This window comes from Gymnoscopelus braueri, assembly GCF_963280865.1.
Source record: "Gymnoscopelus braueri genome assembly, chromosome: 7".
NCBI lineage: Eukaryota > Metazoa > Chordata > Actinopteri > Myctophiformes > Myctophidae > Gymnoscopelus > Gymnoscopelus braueri.
In genome coordinates, this window is record NC_137608.1 from 19,069,378 (window position 1) to 19,088,661 (window position 19,284).

A 19,284-nucleotide genomic window follows, 5' to 3' on the forward strand; every position below is an offset into this window, starting at 1 on the left:
AGCTTGTAGATCTGCTATTTTCAGAGTGCAACCAAACATAAAATGACTTGTCTTTTAGTTCTACTGGATCTCTTCTCCACTCGTCCCTCCATAACATTTTAGTCTAGTTTTTATTTGCTGACGAAATTGTCAATATATTTAGTCTTAGTTTTAGTCATTGTAGCTTAGTTTCTATTTAGTTTTCGTCGGTGAATAAAGGTAGCCGACGAATTTTTTTTTGTCTTAGTTTTAGTCGACGAAATCAACACTGCTGTGGTGATGCTCTCTGTTGCTACTAATGTTTTGAGAAGTAGCTCAGTGGAGCTCTTAAAGCTCATCTGTTACTTTTTGATAAATATATAGCTCATTATGTCCTATTCAAATAAAAAGTTGCATTTACAGTATAGGCAACAAATCCGACCATTCTCTGTAGACTCAGGGGTTTCACTGCTCGAGGCTCTACTAATTACTATATTATTTGGTAGGGTATTTACTACCAGTGGCTGCTTTGTTGAATTCTTCTTACTCTTCTCCATTCATCTAAAACATTTCTCCCCCTGATATAGTGTATGATGTCACTTCCTGTGCCCCTTAGCTTGATTGCCCAGATGCCTGTGACTGGCCATCATACCAGTGAAACCCCAGGGCTGGGCAATATCACCATTATTTCAAACCCTGATTACGATTTAATGAACGATTATTTTATACACTTTTTTTGTTTTTTACACTGCCGTCATCGTTCTCTGACAAAGTCTGTACTGTAAATATTATCGACTCTGTTTTTGCATGCCACCATTGTATTTAAAAAAAAGTTATTCAATTAACGTACATGAGCAAGATAAAGTCGGTTAGAGGTTCTAAATGTTGGTTTTGATATATTTTTCGGTTAATTGCCCAGCCCTACCCCTGAGTCTACAGAGGCAGGGAATGGAGGGATTTTTTTATTTCAATGGGACATAATGTGCTATATATATAAATATACTATAGTTATTAATAGGTTACATAGTGGAGCTGAAGTGTTCAAACAGGACTCAATCCTTAACTACGTGGAATTCTGGGTACCTGTGAGTTACAGTATGTTCTATTTTCTTTGTCAACTGTGGCAAAAGCTTGTTCCTGTGCAAGCAAGTTTTTAAATGATTGTGATCTGTAATTTATAGGTGTTTTTAAACACCCCACCAGCCCCCACCCCCACGTTGCCGTACCTATATACAATCATTTTTGTGAGGGTCTGTTTTTTTTTAAAATAAAATGAAGCCCAATGCTCTTGTGACCTCCTGTGGGTTGTTGTATGCTCTTCCCCCAGGGGGCAGTGTTGTCAGCAGAAGCAGCTGCTTTGCCTGTACTATGACAGTGAGTGGAGAAGAATGTGTCAGCAGCAGAGTGGGAGAAGTCAGTCCTAAGTCAGCACTCAGTGCCAAATTGCTTGATTAATGATATACATCATCAGTGGTGGACAGTAACAAAATATACATTTACTTGAGTAGTGTACTTAAGTAAATTATTTGAGTAATCGGTACTTTACTTGTATTTGTACTTTTGAATACTTTTCACTCCACTACATTTCAAAGACAAATATTGTACTTTAGACTCCGCTGCATTTCTATGAAAGGAAAAAGTAGCCTACATTATGAATGAACCACTTAAGCCCTATTTCAAATGTAAGCCCTATTTCAAATGTATTGTAGTGCAAATAGCAGATCTACAAGCTCACAATGCATCACAATGTGAAGCATTGTGAGCTTGTAGATCTGCTATTTTCACTATTATTGGTATTTTGTTTTGGAGGGGGGAAAGATTTTAATACACCAATGCATTTGATATTAAAAAGAAAATGTAATTTGTAGTTTTGAATACTTACGTGCATGTTTTTTTTACTTCAGTATTTTAACTCGAGTACAAATTTGACAGAGCAACTTTTCACTTTCACTTGTAGTAATATTTGATCAAGATGAGTACTATACTTTGACTCAGGTACTGGGGTTGAGTGCTTTGTCCACCACACTGGCCTTCATTCACTAAAGATTGATCTTTAGTGAATGGTAGAGGTGCGGCTCCTCTTTGTTTCTTTCCCAAACAACCAACCTCAATGTTTTCGTCTTGGGATTGTATGTATGTTAACACACAGCTTGAATTATAAAAGGGACAGCATGGACACTAGTTTAGCACATAAAGTACGCATACATTTTGTGGGTGCATGTCAGAGAAAATCGCTGAAACCGATTTGCTCATGATCCTTTTGGCACTGGCAGTCGCAGAACAAGCCCAAAGCATGTGGATGGAGCATTCTGATGGAGAGCCGCTGTCGAATGTCTCTATACGTCCTCATCCTACCCAAACTAGAACTGTCTCCTCTCCTATAGGCTCTCATCCAGCAGAGTAAAACACTCATCAATCATAATTCTGGAATCCTGGGCCCTCCCTAGTATCACATTGGATCCCCAATATTTATTGAGCAATAAAATGGATAAATGATTGAGAGCCCATGTCAGCACAGGGGCCTTGGAGCTTTCCTAACTTTTCTCCCTTAACCTTGGCTATTGATTATAGCTATACCGTAAAAGGGGCTGAGAACATTCTGGAATATAGTAGCCATTTCTGTACTTAATAATTCTTCATTAGCCCAAGCACTTGGAACTGTAGGAGTTGAGGCATTACATTTAGTTTGACTCTGTTCCGCAGATAAATGTTGTGAAAATAGCCGCTCTACAAGCTCACAACTGCGAGGCGTTTTCACAATGTTTGCCTATTTCTTACGTAGTATTTGACAATTTGGTCCAATTTGGTATCAAAAAGGTCTTAAAAGTCATTACCTTGTAACTTCAGAACTACTGTTGAGAGAGAAAACAATGTTGCATATTAAGCTCATCATCTGGGGAGTGGGGACCAGTGTTAACTTTGTTGACTAAGACTAGAAGACTAATATTTTGATATTTAGTCGACTAGACTAAGACTAAACAATTTCAGATGACTAAAATAGGACAAAAACTAAATGGTGTGTTATTCAAAAGACTAAGACTAAATCAGCTGTCAAAATTAACACTGGTGGGGACCCCCCAAAATGATTTGGGAACTAACTGTGCTACAGGGGTCTGGCTGTCTGTTAAAGGTCTTGCTACAGGGGTCTGGCTGTCTGTTAGTGTTAAGGTCTTGCTACAGGGGTCTGTCTGTCTGTAATGGTCTTGCTACAGGGGTCTGTCTGTCTGTAATGGTCTTGCTACAGGGGTCTTCTGAGGAGAGCTGTTGTTTCACCAGACAGACTGCATACACAGTACTAAACCAGATGAAGTGCATTCCTACACTAGAGGCACCGCAGGCCAAAGCAGCATTCTAAAATGAGCTCTCCACCCCTATCTCGCGGGTTCAGTTAGGGGGGAGGTGTGTGTGTGTGTGTGTGTGTTGTGAGTGTGTGTGTAATATATGTAGGGGCCGGGGCTACTGACCACCAAGTGCTCAGAAACTTTTTGTAATCTTTTTATAGACTTTGCTATGAAAGCTGAGTCTCTCAGCAACTTCCCTTACTTTTCTACAGTATGTACAACATAGTTGCTGAACAAATTTGTGTCTCTGCGTGTGTGAGAGAATATGGGTAGCACTGAATAATGGATGTTCTAAAAGTTGTTGTTTTGTGCCAGTCAGGGTGCTTTTTTTGCACACCTACCAATGTGGCTTTTGAACAGACGACCATAATTAAGTACACATTCACCCTGCAGCGTTCTATGCCTAGAAATTATCTTCTGGAAGATATGAAGGGCTAAATGACCTGCTTTCACCCCTATGCACAGACATTGAATTTCTGAGTTAGCACCATTTAACCACTTGATTTATACTTTATCTCGGTGTTGCATATAGCCAGTCTACAGTACAAGCCCACAACGCTGCCATGCACTGTGAGCTTGTAGAGCTGCTATTTATAATAAAAAAATGAAATAAGACATTTTGGAATGTTTTGCCCAGAATGAGTCTCAGTGGTGGAAAAAGTACTCAAATGTTTACTTAAGTAAAAGTATCAATACTGCAATGTAGAAGTACTCTGTTACAAGTAAAAGTCCGGAATAAAAAATTGACTTGAGTAAAAGTACAAAAGTATTGCTATCAAAATGTACTTAAAGTACCAAAAGTAAAAGTACTAAAATGTTTGAAAATGGCAGATCTACAAGCTCACAACGTTGTGAGCTTGTACATCGGCTATTTTCAAATAGCTCATGTATAAACTAGGGATGAAGTGTTTAATGTATGTTTCATAATAATGTATATCTGAAAAGCAACTAGTAACTAAAGTTTTCAAATAATTGTAGTGGAGTAAAAGTACAATATTTGCCTCCGAGATGTTAGTGGAGTAGAAGTAAAAGTATAGACAATTGGAAATACTCCAGTAAAGTAAAAGTTCCTCAAAATTGTACTTAAGTACAGTACTTGAGTAAATGTACTTAGGTACTTTACACCGCTGGATAAGATAATGGTATAATGGTATCAACCTTTTCCACAGTTGCAATGGAGCTGAACGACAATTCTATTCTGAAAACCTGTATTTGGATAAATAGTCTTTTTTCTTTCATGAGCGTTGGTGTGCAGATTGCAGAGCGATGGTGATACCATACCATTGCATGTGCCTGACAGCTGGGCCCAACGCGTTGCTCTGTAATTTCAAAGCCTCAGTCCAGAATCCATTTTAAGCTTCGATAATATAATGTTGCGATAAAAGTTGAAATAACAAAGATCTACATTCTGTGGAAGATGGACATTCTTTTAGACCGTGCTGCCCTTTTGAACGTCTATTTCGGATCTATTCGTTTCTCAGATGAAAGAAATGAAGGGGGGGGGGGGGGGGTTAGAGGAATAATGAATGGAGGAGGGAGTTGTTTCACAGCAGTGTAATGATGGGGCGTCTGCATCAGCTTTTCATTTTTATAATTACTCTAAGGTTGTAGACTTGAAGTTGAAATAAGCTACTACATATTCTATCACGGTGCACAAGGGCTGTGGGTGGCTTTGTGGAAGGAACAGCTGGGAGTTGAAAGTTGAAGACCCCCTCCCACCAAAAGAAAAATGCGTGCAAACCGATTACAGTGAGTTGACTGGCTAATTGATCGAGTCATCCTCTGTTGAACGTTCCTGTGGGTGTTCTATTTAGTTGGCTGGTGAAAGTAAAACTTTTTTAAAAAGACGCATGCTGTGGGTGAGGGAGCAGTCCTCTGAAGTTCTGCAAAGGTGTTGCTGTTATTTTTTTCTTCTCATCTTCAATTTCATATAATGTGTTTTAAAAACTAAAGTTGCTTGCTGCATCAAGTTTTAATGATTAAGTAAATAGAGTCTACACATTGGATCATGTTCCCATGGAGACAAGCTCTCCCTTAGATAGAAACGTCACCTTGGTGGTAATTAAATAAATGTCCATGGGACCATGATCCAGTTTTGTTAGGCATGGACTGCATTTGAATGGAATGCATAGAATGTAACAATTCATGACAAAAACGTGCTGCAGCTCAAGAACTTTCCTGCCTGCCTGCCTATCTGTCTATCTATTATTGGAAATCTAGGAGCATCTGCCCGGTCAAAACACACACACACACACACACACACACACACACACACACACACACACACACACACACACACACACACACACACACACACACACACACACACACACACACACACACACACACACACACACACACACACACACACACACACACACACACACACACACACACACACACACACACACACACACACACAATGCATAGCACTTGACAGAGGTGTAATCCCCACACAATTCAATTAAAAGGTGATTTTATTGGCATGATGAAAACATACGTTCACATTGCCAAAGCAAAGTGTCAAAAACAAACCAACACACTCGAGGCTGTCCCAGCCATGTCGGTATCGGTCTCCTCCTCGTCCGTGTTGTTTCTGTCGTGGAAGTGCTGCTCACTCGCCCTGGCGGTGGTGGAAGCGCTAAATAGACGGGGCGGGAGGGGTGGGGGGGGGGGGGGTGACAAACAAAAAAAATCCTCTTTGACTCTCAGCTGAGCTTCATTCCTCAGCCCTCGCTCCTTTTCTTGCAGGGATAATTACAAGGCTTTCTGAAGAGCTCACCCCAGCAGGTCCCATCGTGTAGGGACAATCAGTCGGGGGCGGGGGGGTCAGCAGCCAAGGTTGCCAGATCTGCTTATTATAATTTCCCCGCAAGATTTTATTTGAAAATAGCCGATCTACAAGCTCACAACGCGTCGCATCGCGACGCGTTGTGAGCTTGTAGATCTGCTATTTTCAAATAGCCGATGTATATGTTAAAGTGCTCATGTGGCCCATATATAGTCGCTTCTTTTTGGACTGGTTTTCCTAGACCTGGTTGCTTGTTTCTCTCACAGAATCTGGCAACGCCGGTCAGCACAGCACTCAGCACCGCGCGGCCCATGTGCATGCCATGTCAACCGTCCTGCAGGTGTCTGCCCCCCCCCCCCCCCCCGCCTCCTCCTTCACAGTTGGCACAGCGGCTTCCCCCTCCAAAGCTTCAAAGGCTCGTCCTAATGAGATCCAGATGCAGAGAGTGAACATGACAAGTAGCCGCCGCTCGCTGGGCAGTTATGCAGCTGCACACACACGCGCGCGCGTTCCTGCGCAGGCATACATACCATATGATGCACACACAAACATGCCACTCCCCCGTTCTCACCAGTTGCGTGCGTGCGTGCGTGCGTGCGTGTGTGTGTGTGTGTGTGTGTGTGTGTGTGTGTGTGTGTGTGTGTCAAATTGGAGCCCCCCGCTGACACCATAGACAGAAGTATTCAGCTTTATCTCGGGGCGTTTTTCCTCCATTTAAAAGCCACGACCAGAGAAAGTGAGGCTTTTATGAGAGGAAAAAGCAGCCCTGTTGAATATTCACAGTAGCAACTTCTCAACCCTTTTTATAGGGCCTCTCTAACTTAAGCACTCGCACTGTTTACTGGTTGACATTTGGGTTGCAAAACCTGCACTAAGGGCGGGGATTGCGTTTTTTCTTCTTTTTTCTTAACAGCGGAAAATGTGACGCTAACTCTGTCACAGTTTTGTCACAGCCCTTGATGAATACCCACTTCTTTAGTGAGGCGGTGGTATTGTCTGGCGTTGTCTTGTAGTGGTGTTGGTTTGCATCTGTTTTTGTTTCCCTTACCACGGGTCACCTGTAGCATGAAAAGTCATAGTGCTGGCTTCCTTTTGCAATGCAGATACATACACACCCCCTGCAGCCTGGGTTCTTGTAACTTGGCCACAGGTATGCACCTGTAGCACCTGTCATACCAGCATACAATACTGTATGTGCGTACTTAATATTTATGTAACTTGTGAGGAGGGCACAAAACGAGTTGATCCGGTCTGTGTGTGTGTGTGTGTCGGCTAATGACACGAGCCCCGTTTCAGCCCTTTCATCCTGTTTTTTCAAGGTCTCCAGACAGACAGTCACAGCTCTTACAGCCCTGCTTGGATCTGAGTGGCATGGGTCTGTTTCGTCTCATTTTGTCCTGTGAATGATGGTGAGTTCGTCAAGCTTCTCGTCTTTAACTTTTTTGCCAATCTAAGAATTGGAACGTCCTGGTGGCAGATTAGATTAGATTAGATTTGTTACTGTGTGAACGCATGACCACACAAACTGCTAATTGAATTCTGAGTGTGTAAATGGACCAAATGGACCCTTACAGGTCCATTTGGTTACATTTGCAGATTTTGCACACTCTCGCTGTGTGTAGGGGTTACATCAAGGATTGCATTTGCACACTCTCAAAGAGTTTCAAATGGATAAATTAACACTTGAGGATTTACTCCGTAGACCTTGAAAACATCCTGTTACTGCCTTCCTTTCTGACGTTTAGTCCTGGCCTCTCGTGACCACATTTTGTGTGGACGGCCGTGCATATGCTTGTGGTGGAAAGTAACTAAGTACATTTACTTAAGTGCAATTTTGAGGTATTTGTACTTTACTTGAGTATTTCCAATTTCCAATACTTTTACTTCTACTCCACCACATCTCGGAGGCAAATATTGTACTTTTACTCCACTACAATTATTTGAAAACTTTAGTTACTAGTTACTTTTCAGATATAAATTATTACATTATGAAACATACATTAACCACTTTAGCCCTATTTTATACCTAGGCTATTTGAAAATAGCGTCGCATTGTGACACGTTGTGAGCCTGTAGATCTGCTATTTTCAAATTTTACTTTTACTTTTGGTACTTTAAGTACATTTTGATGCCAATACTTCTGTACTTTTTACTCAAGTAAATTTTGAATTCTGGACTTTTACTTGTAACAGAGTATTTTTTATATCGCAGTATTGGTACTTTTACTTAAGTAAACAATTTGAGTACTTTTTCCACCACTGGCGTGCACGCATGCTGGACTCGCTAAGTTTCACCGGCATTTCTGTCCGCAGCATTCTTAAATTCTCAAATTCTTAAATAGATTGCAGAGCCGTGTCAGGTAACTTGAAGAGCCACACATAAGACTATACCTTTGGCTCCGTCACATGAGGAAAGCTTGGTTGGCCTGTTGTAGATGTACTGTACTGGTGTAAACAAAATTGTAGATCTAGATCTTCTGAGTCTCCTTTGGGGAAGCATTAGTTATTTCTTTAACACGATGGATTTTGTGCAACTGGCCACCAATTGCCAACCATTTTTCATTCAGGCCCCCAGTGCATTGTGGGGTGTGGTATGGAGATTTAAAAGTGGGGCCAGAGTTCACGATATGCACTAGGTGTTGATTTCACCTCTGTGGCATTACTCAGTGTATGTATCATGAATGCCTCTTTCTAATTGGGATGATCGGTTGATTGGGGCTTAATTATCATTTCGTAAAATGGCTTCTTAAACGCCAAAATTAAATATTCGCTAAATGTACAATGTGTTGCTGACATTATGGGATATTTTGAGCCGCTTGCCTTGTAGCAGACTGTAAGCAGCACTTGAAATGCCTGACACGTGAACTAGATGGGTCATAGTGTAACCAGACAGTCCTTGTTTTATGACCACTCCACTCCCATGGGGGACACCTAAACCCTCCCTCCACTGCTCCACAAATGAGGCGGTACACGTAAAAAAAATACTCATTGTTAATTGTACGGGTCCATTTGGTTACATACTTTGTACTCTTTCAGAATGACAAATGGATAACAATGAATAACAGGAAATACAGGATTCTACTGTATAGCTGTGTCTACCTGTAAAACTGATCATGAGATTTTAGTTCAATAGTTGACTTATAAATGAACACGGTTATGCTGCTCATTCTATTGCAATTCGTTGATAATCACTCAGAGGCCACCTGCCGCTGACTGAAATTATGTCTGTAATGAAATTAATATTCAAAGTTAAGACGACAGAGTGTTGTTGTCACGCCAGTACTGTAATAATGGGAGGCACAAATACCAGTAGCCAGCCAGATAATAACTACTGGGACAGGTGTGACGTCTGTCTGGTTCATGTGTCTCTTACTCGAGCCCATCAAAAAGATCATAACACCGATTAATTAGCTGCAGGTGTGGGTGTTCTGCAACATGTTCGGCGATAATAAGGCTGTTTGTTTACCCTGTTTCCACCTTCAGCTGGCAGAAGGCGGAGAGAAATGCTGACTCTTTCATCGGACAAGTTAATATTTAGCCATTTTATGAAAGGGCCACGCTTTACAAACCATTGTTTTTGTCCTCTGGACCCTTTTTCAAAGTTGAAGGTCAGTCCGGACCAGAGACTGGCGGTGACCGGAGGTCATTAAGTCTCAAAGTTAGTTAGACCTTTACCTGGAGGCCTGCTGGGACGCCTTGGGGTTGGTCCAAACTGCCCAAAGTACTGTTTCCTCTTATAGTACACAGATCGTTTGGCTGTCATCTGAGGAAGTCGGCTAATCTTAGCTTGGTAACCCATCCCTCCCTCTCTCTCTCTCTCTCTCTTTGTGGATTGCTGGGCTATAGGCTAGTTGTCAGGGCTATGTGGATTCACTTGTACTCGCTACCTGCATACTGTCGGACGAAGTTAGAATGAGAGTCACAGGTAAATTGCTTGAGTGAATGATTAACAAACGTATGTTCTCGTCATTGTTTTGCGTATTTGCAGTTTTGATATAAGCATGTGAGCTAGAATAGATATAGCCATCCAAGATGCTTATGCTAAAGCCCCCTTTTTTAAGTTTAGCCTTTCTCCATAATGCCTGTTACCATAATCTCTACAGAACAACACCTCATCATAATGTATCCCTCAGTGTCCGTTTTAACTTAACAGGCTGCTCCTGCATCCCTACAGCAAAGTATTTATTTTGGTTAGAAATTGTTCTGCTCGTTGCTACTGAATCGTTGAGCAACAGTGATTGAATGTGTACACTGGCACATCTGACATAGTAGTAGTAACATAATGGCATTTAATCCAGAGTAGCACTTTGTCCTGAAGCAGTATTCCATCATCGCTGTCTTTTCATAAATTAATGCTATTTTAGATCATATGGCGGTGTCGTACAAAAGTTGTGAAATAGCAAATCTACAAGCTTATAAATCAGCTTCTTGGGTTATTTTTTAAAGATTTGAACCATTGCAATTGTTGTTCCACCTATAATGACATGACCAAAATAGGGACGCTAGGTTGAAAGTGGCTAGTCTGTCTGCCGTTTACATAAATATTAAACCAAGAAAAGTATTATAAAGAGCTTGTGACTAAATACATACAGTACTACAGTGGTTACATTGCATTGGTTACATACTGTAGGGTATTTCTTTCCCCTTTTTCCTGAAAAGTAACGGTTTCTATCCGACAGCGAGACTATACTGATCATTTACCACCTACCATGGTCTTTATCAGAAGCGTTTAGCTGTGATCTGCTGCATGATCGTCCTCTAACTAAAGCTATGAACATGTGACTGCATGCAAATTTCCCACACACTTTATCACACTTTATTGATGGAAATGTTTAAGCATTAGGCCTACCTGTATATACACTATCCCATACCTAAGAAAATCATTAATATTCCTGGTTTACAGAGTAGTTGTTTTTATTGTGAAGGCCCCTTGAAGATTTACCGCTCTTTAGTGTCAGTGTTTTAAAACTAAAAGTACCATACAATTAGGTCAACAGGCTGGACACATGCACTGTCTGATGCTTGTATTATTATGCCTTCATCAGTTAAATATATATATATATATATTTCATTGGATTGCAATAAGAAATCTTGGCTTTCAAATGTATATTGTTGCCCCCAAAAAAGGTTTTCAATGTTGCAACCAGGTGACGGGTTGGTCAACAGTTTGGTGACCAACCTGTATGTAATTTGAATTATCTCTTAATTGTCTGACTATGAAGAGTACAAACATAACATCGGTATGACCAGAGAGCTAGCGAACCAATGTCCTCTTTTCTCCAGTGAGTGCACACACTGCACATCACTGAGAATTTGTTTTGAGTGACACACCCAACACATTTTGGTGAAGTCCCTCAAAATGATTTGTGTATGATTATCTTGGGAATGCATGGAACATGAAAATGATGGAAGGATTTACTGCTCCTTCCTACAGGTTTGTGTACTAGCAGCCCATGGAACGGGACACTTCAGAGATGTTTGGTTAGTCAAATGGTTGCTTGTTTGTTGTCTCATTGCATGGAGAAAGGAGTTGATTTCTTGAATTGCTCACGTCAGTCACCATGGTCTCATGTCATCTTCTTTGCAGAAATCTCAGTGTTGTGTGTGTGGTGGTGGTGGTGACTTAAATGTCAGTTTCTATCGTATGTTTGCATCTAATTTGTGCAGTTTATTTCCCTCGCACTGATTATTCAAGCTGACAGGGTACTGTGGTTGCAAACCTGGTAGAGCACGATGATACGAGATATCTTGCTCCGTTGATTAGAAATTGATAATCCAAAATAGTCTCCTCATTGATTTACACTCAGATTCTGCCAATATAAACTCACAAAACCCATTACATTATTTGTTTTCAACTTCATATTGATTTAGCTATTTGTATTTGGAAGAAAATCCGGAATGGATCCAGATCTGTATCCTCAATCAGTAAAAAATAACAAAAAGCTTACCAATTTTTTTTTTTGTGTTATAAATTGGTAGCATCTGCTATGTTTGCGTTTTGTTTATGTGTTAGAGTGACTTTTAGATTTGTTTCAAGTCAATAAGGAGACAACAGAGAAATCAACGGAGCAACAGAGAAAGATATCTTGCCAATATTTGGAGTTAAATCATGGCAAGGTAACCAGTACCAAAACCTCTTCCAAAGTGTCATTAGCAATAGTTTATACTTTGTTGTATGATGGTGACACGCTGCGAAAATAGCTGATCTACAAGCTCACAGCACATTGCATCGTGGGGTTAAAATGACATGATTGGCGGGCCAAATGACTTGATGGAGAGTTTTAATTATTACAGAGCCAATGCAAGGTAACATCTTCCTATAGCAGCATTAACGCATATCTGTCATTTTAGATTTCTTTAGCATTTTTTTTGAAAAATCATGAAAATCTGTGCAAATCTTTGAATATATATATTTTAAAGTGAACATTTGTAACTCAAATCTTTGCTTCTGGGGGGTCCCTGGAACAAAATATTTTGAGATGAGGGGGGGGGAGGGGGGGTCCACGGTCAAACACATATAATTTTGGGGGTCCTTGACATGAAAAAGTTTGAGCACCACTGATTATAGCAACATAAATAAAAAATAAACACTTTTAGGACATTTGTAGAATCCCCAGAAGCAAAGATTTGAGTTTAAAATGTTTACTTTAAAAATATATATATATTCAAAGATTTGCAAAAATGTTCACGATTTAAAAAAAAAAGAAAAAAAGATCTACAAGCTCATAGCACAAGGTGCCGCACTATACTACTTGTATATCTGCTATCTTTGAATAGCCCAAATAAATCTAAAATGACAGAGATGCCGTTCCTGGATTGAACGTTAAATCATAGAACCACATCGCGGTTCAATATTGATTGTTAATGCACCAAAAGTGATGGAAAAGCTGCAACGTGTCAGTTCCTCCACACGAAAACTTTTGTTTTATAGTTGCTTCTGTTTATGAACAAACATGCTCCGACTCTGTTTAGATTAGAAACAGATGGCAAATAAAAAAAGTCATAAACTGATTTTCCATGTAATGCCATGCACTAGCTTTCCTTCAATGAACGAATAATTCAAGAATAGGCCTTTTTTTTTTTAGAACGTGGCATGGAATTTGAAGTATTTGGAACCAGGATCAAAGATTTCTATAAACAATCACCCCCCAATATTTCAACATTTTGTATCTTCAGCTTGTAACTTCCCCTGCTTCCTCGCGCTGTATTCTTTCTGGCCAAAGCTATATAAGACAACAATTTACAGTGGATTTATTTATATGGACCAGCTCTGTAATCTGACATAAGCCTGTGTTCATTATTCACATGCTTTTTAGACAATATCGACTCAAAACTGCACTCGCTTTTTAATAGTTATTTGTCTTTGTGGGCCTACACAAATTAAACGCAAGACACATTTTCTTGTGTGTGACGCTGAATTTGTAATGCGTAAAAAAACATTTGGTAGACAATAAATGGCGCACGCATCTGTGATCCAGTTCCCTCCAGCTGAAAGGTAAACACAGGACGGTACATTCTGCGTTCACATTTTGATTATATACTGTTCTTATATGCTGAAAAAGAGAAACGCATACTCCATCAAGCGCAGTGTTGTACTTAATCCATTAAGACCAGGAACGCATCTGTGTCATCTTAGATTTCTTTGGCTATTTCTTTAAAATAGCAAATCTTTCAATATATATATTTTTAAAGCGAACATTTGTAACTCAAATCTTTGCTTCTGGAGGTCTCTGGAACAACATTTTTGACAAATGTTAGCTTTAAAAAAATCAAAAGATTCAAAGATTTGCACACATTTTCAAGATTTTTTTCAAAAATAGCAGATCTACAAGCTTGTAGCTCGGCACTCGGTGCCGCGCTATGAGCTTGTAGATCTGCTATTTTTGAATAGCCAAAGTATAAAATAATGGTTACAGCTAAAATCCAAAATGACATCCAAGACTGGATTCGAACCCAGATCTCCCACATGAGACCTGGGTTCTAAAGATGGAATGCCCACTTGGGCAGGGGAAATACCTGACTTTGAGCTTCAGGCAGTACCAATTGTCAACCAGCACTGATCCTAGGAACACGGGGTCTTACATTTCTCAATAGAAGTGCAGGAAGATAACCAAAAATGTTTTGTACATCTGCAGTGGTTGGAGGTTAACATACTCTCGAGAATCAAGAAGGTTTTATTTATCACTCCTCACTCATACAGGTACAAGCAGCGAAATGTTGGGGCAGCAGGTCCACAACAACAGCATTACTAACCATACACACAAGATGAATACAGATCTGTCAAAATAACGTTTACAGAATCTATTTAGATGCAAGGTTGAATCCTTGATGTCCATCATGTATTCCCTCACATCTTATAGCCCTATATACACTGCTTCATCGTATGTCAATAGCGAAAATAGCAGCTCTACAAGCTTACAAGCTGCTATTTTCGACGAATGTTTTCATATGTTTGCCAAATGATTGGCTATTTTTTAACGGAACGTTTGTCGTCGTGCCCAGGGGGGTGTGTAGGGATGCTAGGGTTCATGTAGTTAACTCTGAGGTAGAGCAGCTGAGAAGGGGAGGCCAGTTGAGAGCTTGGAGGTCTACTGTAGGACTTTTAGGCGTATTTGGAGATCAGAGCTTGTTAACCCATTGAGGTCATTTTTAGATTTGAGCTGAAAAGCATGATATTACACTTTTGGCTATTCAAAAATAGCAGATATACAAGCTCATAGCGCGGCAACCGAGTGCCGAGCTACAAGCTTGTAGATCTGCTATTTTTGAAAAATCTTGAAAATGTGTGCAAATCTTTGAATATATATATTCTTTTAAAGTGAACATTTTTAACTCAAATCTTTGCTTCTGGGGGGTCCCTGGAACAAAATATTTTGAGATGGGGGGGTCCGTGGCCAAATACATATCGTTTTGGGGGTCCTTGACATGAAAAAGTCTGAGAACCACTGACATAGCAACATAAGTTTTTTTCAAAAAACTGTTTAAAAGACATTTGTAGAATCGGAACCTCAGGCCTTAATGAAGCAGTGGAGGACTTGGCTCTCTCTCCGCTCCATATCAGAGCTATTATAGGTCCTGGTGGGTTCCAGACGGTCACCATCCAGACGCGTCGTCCTAATGACATAGCTGTGAAGCTTTTTTTGGTAGCGCAGTCAGTCAGTATAAACAACCTTCTCTAAACGGTGCCGGCCTTTCTGCAGTGTCACGGCTATGGCACTAGTAATGCATTTTTTCCCTCTGAAACATCACCTGCATTGGTGACCAGAGCTGTTTCCATCCGATTTTTCAGCTGCTGACAGAGAGGAATTTTAAATATTAGGCTACTTGCTCTCATCATGTCATGTGTTTTTGCGACTCATTTGAACTGAAGTAGCCGAGTACTACCGATTTCCAATCTGGTTTGACTCTTGATCATAATGGCAGTGAAAGAGGATGCTGGTCACTTCTCCTAGGTACATATGGTCCTACAGCTTAATACTACCCCCCAAAAATACTACATTTTGTATCAATTTACGTACCCCATGTTTCCTGGAATAGCTCATGAAAAAAGGTGTAAAGCTCATGCATTGATTTGGTGCAACACAGTTGAGAGGACTGCATGGAAATATTTATTTTTGCAATATTATAGGTAAATACTGGTAGATGTGTTTTGAGTACTGAGCATAAGGGTGCCTGAGACTGGGATTATACTGCATGAGTAGTTTGGTCGTTTGTTACTGTACGTACATTTTGAATAGTTTTGTATTGGTAAAACATACAATTTAGTTGATCTCTGATTAACTGCATTGTATCACAAAATGTCAAAAATGTTTGGAATCTCTGTGAAGGCAAGGGGACTGAGTAAGAAGTCTTTGTTGTCTCCATTGTCATTCATCCAGATCTTTTTTTTATGCTGGCCGTCTGTTGCCCCTGAGTCAAACTCTTGTTCCCCATGTTGGTTCCATATTAACCCATTCAATCCGGGGACACATCTGTGTCACTTGAGATTTCTTTGGCGATTAAAAAATTGCAGATCTACACGCTCATAGCACGGCACCGAGTGCCGCGCTATGAGCTTGTAGATCTGCTATTTTTGAGGAAAAAAAACTTGAACATGTGTGGACATCTTTGAATATATATTTTTAAAGGAAACATTTGAAACTCAAATCTTTGCTTCTGGGGGATTCTACAAATGTCTTCTAAATCCTAACAGTTTTTTTTTTTCAAATGTATTTGGCGGTGGACCCCCATCTCAAAATATTTTGTCCCAGGGACCCCCAGAAGTTGTAACAGAGTTAAAAATGTCCCGCTTAAAAAAATATATATTCAAAGATTTACACACATTTTTCACGATAAAAAAAATAATAGCAGATCTACAAGCTCGTAGCGCGGCACTCGGTGCCGCGCTATGAGCTTGTAGATCTGCTATTTTTTTAATAGCCAAAGAAATCTAAAAAAGACACAGATTATTTCCCGGTCTTAAGGGGTTAAGGGGAGAATGGCTCTTTTGTGTCGGGTCATAATGTATCCATTGATAATGACTGGGCAAGTGCACACAAGACCTTTTTATGCTCATAAATGTCAGATGCAAGCACACCTGTGAAAAATCAGGGCTCCACTCTGTTGATTGCATTAAGTGGGCTTTTAACCTTTTAAAAAAAAAAGAAAGGCCTTTTGTGTGGGGCGCAACTGTGTAAAACTCAAATTTATGAGCGATTTGTTCGTTTACGCATGATGTGTCCAAATGTTTACTCCACAAAATGTATCTCTGTTTGGTGGTAACATCAAAGTATCAATGCAGAATGACAGACAAAACAAAGCCAAATATCAAAATGCATGTTGTATTTCCAGATTAACAGATCTCTTGCGATATGCAACTGCAAATCCTGATATCATAATGCGCTTTTACATTATATAACTTTTGTTTATATAAAAATCACACCCAGTGTGAAGAGAGTGGTGCCTTTGAATTAGTGTAACTGGTTGCATCCTTGTGTTGCAATCAGCTGCAGCTGTTGAGGCCGTGCTCAAACGGACGGACGGACGGACCCACACACGGTCAAGTGTAGGAGTGGCTGGCACCACTCAAAAATAAACTTTATGTCATAATATATGTTTACAGTATGGCTCTGCAGGAGGCTAGCCGTCTAGAGGGTCGACTTTCGGTTTGTCTGTATGTCCATAGCTAATCTTGCAAACCACAGGACCGATACAGCAGTTTTGTTGTACACTGCCATAGAACGACCCCCAAATACTTTTTTTCATGTGTTCTATACCATTTAAAACATTTGACTTTAATTGTATAACGGCAGTCCCTGTCGGTGCAGCACACCTAAATCTAACACACCTATTATCAGTGGTGTAAAGTACATTTACTCGAGTACTGTACTTACTGTAAGTACACTTTTGAGGAATTTTGACTTTACTGGAGTATTTCCCATTTTCAATACTTTTACGTCTGCGCCACTACATCTCAGAGGCAATTATTTGAAAACTTGAGTTACTAGTTACGTTGTAGATATAACTTATTATATTATAAAACACACATTAACCACTTCAGCCCTATTTTATACCTAGGCTATTTGAAAATAGCCGATCTACAAGCTCACAACGCGTCGCGTTGTGAGCTTGTAGATCTGCTATTTTCAAACATGTTAGTACTTTTCCTTTTGGCACTTTAAGTACATTTTCATACCAATACTTTAGCACTTTTACCCAAGTAAATTTTGAATTCCTGACTTCTTGTAATGGAGCACTTCTACATTGCGGTATTGATACTTTTACTCAAGTACAAAATGTGAGTACTTTTTCCACCACTGGCTATTATTAGCATTAGCCATGTTGCTTGCTAGCCTGCCATGTTTTAATCGTCTGTCGTTTTTTTACCTGGAAAACAGGCAAATAAATCAGCCTATGAGTTTCATGCTCCTATAAACGCTGTGGAATGTGTTTAAACATTATTACTAGGATGACAAAATGCTCAATGTGTGAGTTAACGCGTTTGGGTTTGTGTTTTCTTTTCTTTTGTGTCAGTTTGCAGGTTGCATGGTAAGCTGGACTTGATGCATGGCAGTTGCATGACCCCAGTGAGTCTTGTTGTGGGACAAAGAGTGCACGGCTACAACCATGGCTCAAACCATGCACGTGAATGGCAATGGCCCAGGTAATCACCCCCGCTTCTGTGTTTTAATGTCCCTTGTTGTTTTGTTCACTAATGCCACTGTTCACTTAAATTCTATATAAAGTAAAAATGTATATAAACTGCCTGAAGATCATGCATCCAATGAGGTGTTTTGCATTATGTGTATTATACATGGTTTTTATTTATTTACTGTCAAACGTTATATTTCTCTCTCGTCCACATACAGTATATGTGGTCGCAATTGAAGACCATCTTGTTGACGAGTTGTCCAAGGTCCTAAATCTGTGCTGTCGTCCTGGCTAAATAAAACCTAGCCACGTTGGGATACAATAGGGCCTAATGTGGCTTAGGTATCCAGTTTCATCTATGTTGGGTACCGGACCTACCAATATGTATATTTAGCCTGTTGACTGCCTTGATTTCGCATCTGGATGCTATGTGGAATTTATCAAAGATGATTTTGTGGCCCGGACGGCTAGGGTAGCGGGCCGGGCACCAAGCTGCCGATGCAGCCTGACACCGTGTGGTGAGTTCGAGTCCCGATCCCGATGGCCTTTGCTGCGTGTCACTCCCCATCTCTCTCTCTCCCTATTTCCTGACAGACTACTGTATACTATCTAATAAAAGCAGAAAAAAATCCAAAAAAATATCTTTTAAAAAAAGGGGGGGAAATTCTTTATCAGACTTACAACATTTGAACAAATCCATCAGGCGTGTTAAGCCAATTTATTCAGGCCCAAGATGGATCACTGCATCTACATTCTAAGGCTGTGTTTTGTTGCTGAGAGTAATAATCTAAATATTCCAAAAATCTTTGTCTGTCTGTCTGTCTACCCTTTCATCCGATCGACTTCACATTTGGCAGATGTATTTTTAAGAGCACAAAAGTGCAAACAAGTGCAATATTAGCAAGTCGATTGGATGAGCTGTTCTCTTCAACCCGCTCGCTCCAAAACGGGAGCAGGAACTTCGGAACAAGTTTTACGCTAGGCTCTATGTTGTGGTGTCATGGGCAAATGGAAGTTGCACACCACTGTTGGAATGTCAGACATGGCATGTGCTGCCAAAAAAATT

General features: G+C 40.2%; 1 protein-coding gene across 4 annotated transcripts in view; it reads left to right on the forward strand.

Moving 5' to 3' along the window:
- kank1a (KN motif and ankyrin repeat domains 1a) overlaps positions 1 to 19,284 on the forward strand; it is an 81,496-nt gene that overhangs the window by 30,977 nt on the left and 31,235 nt on the right. For 2 of the 4 annotated variants that reach the window (XM_080432234.1, XM_080432232.1), the window contains 2 exons: positions 7,410 to 7,499; positions 18,102 to 18,231. In XM_080432234.1, the coding sequence (XP_080288360.1) occupies positions 18,195 to 18,231 (37 nt within the window). In that variant the 5' untranslated portion in view covers positions 7,410 to 7,499; positions 18,102 to 18,194. Of the gene's footprint in view, positions 1 to 7,409; positions 7,500 to 9,953; positions 10,015 to 11,523; positions 11,571 to 18,100; positions 18,232 to 19,284 lie in introns of those variants that run through there. The other 2 variants (XM_080432235.1, XM_080432233.1) reach the window with 2 other exon arrangements.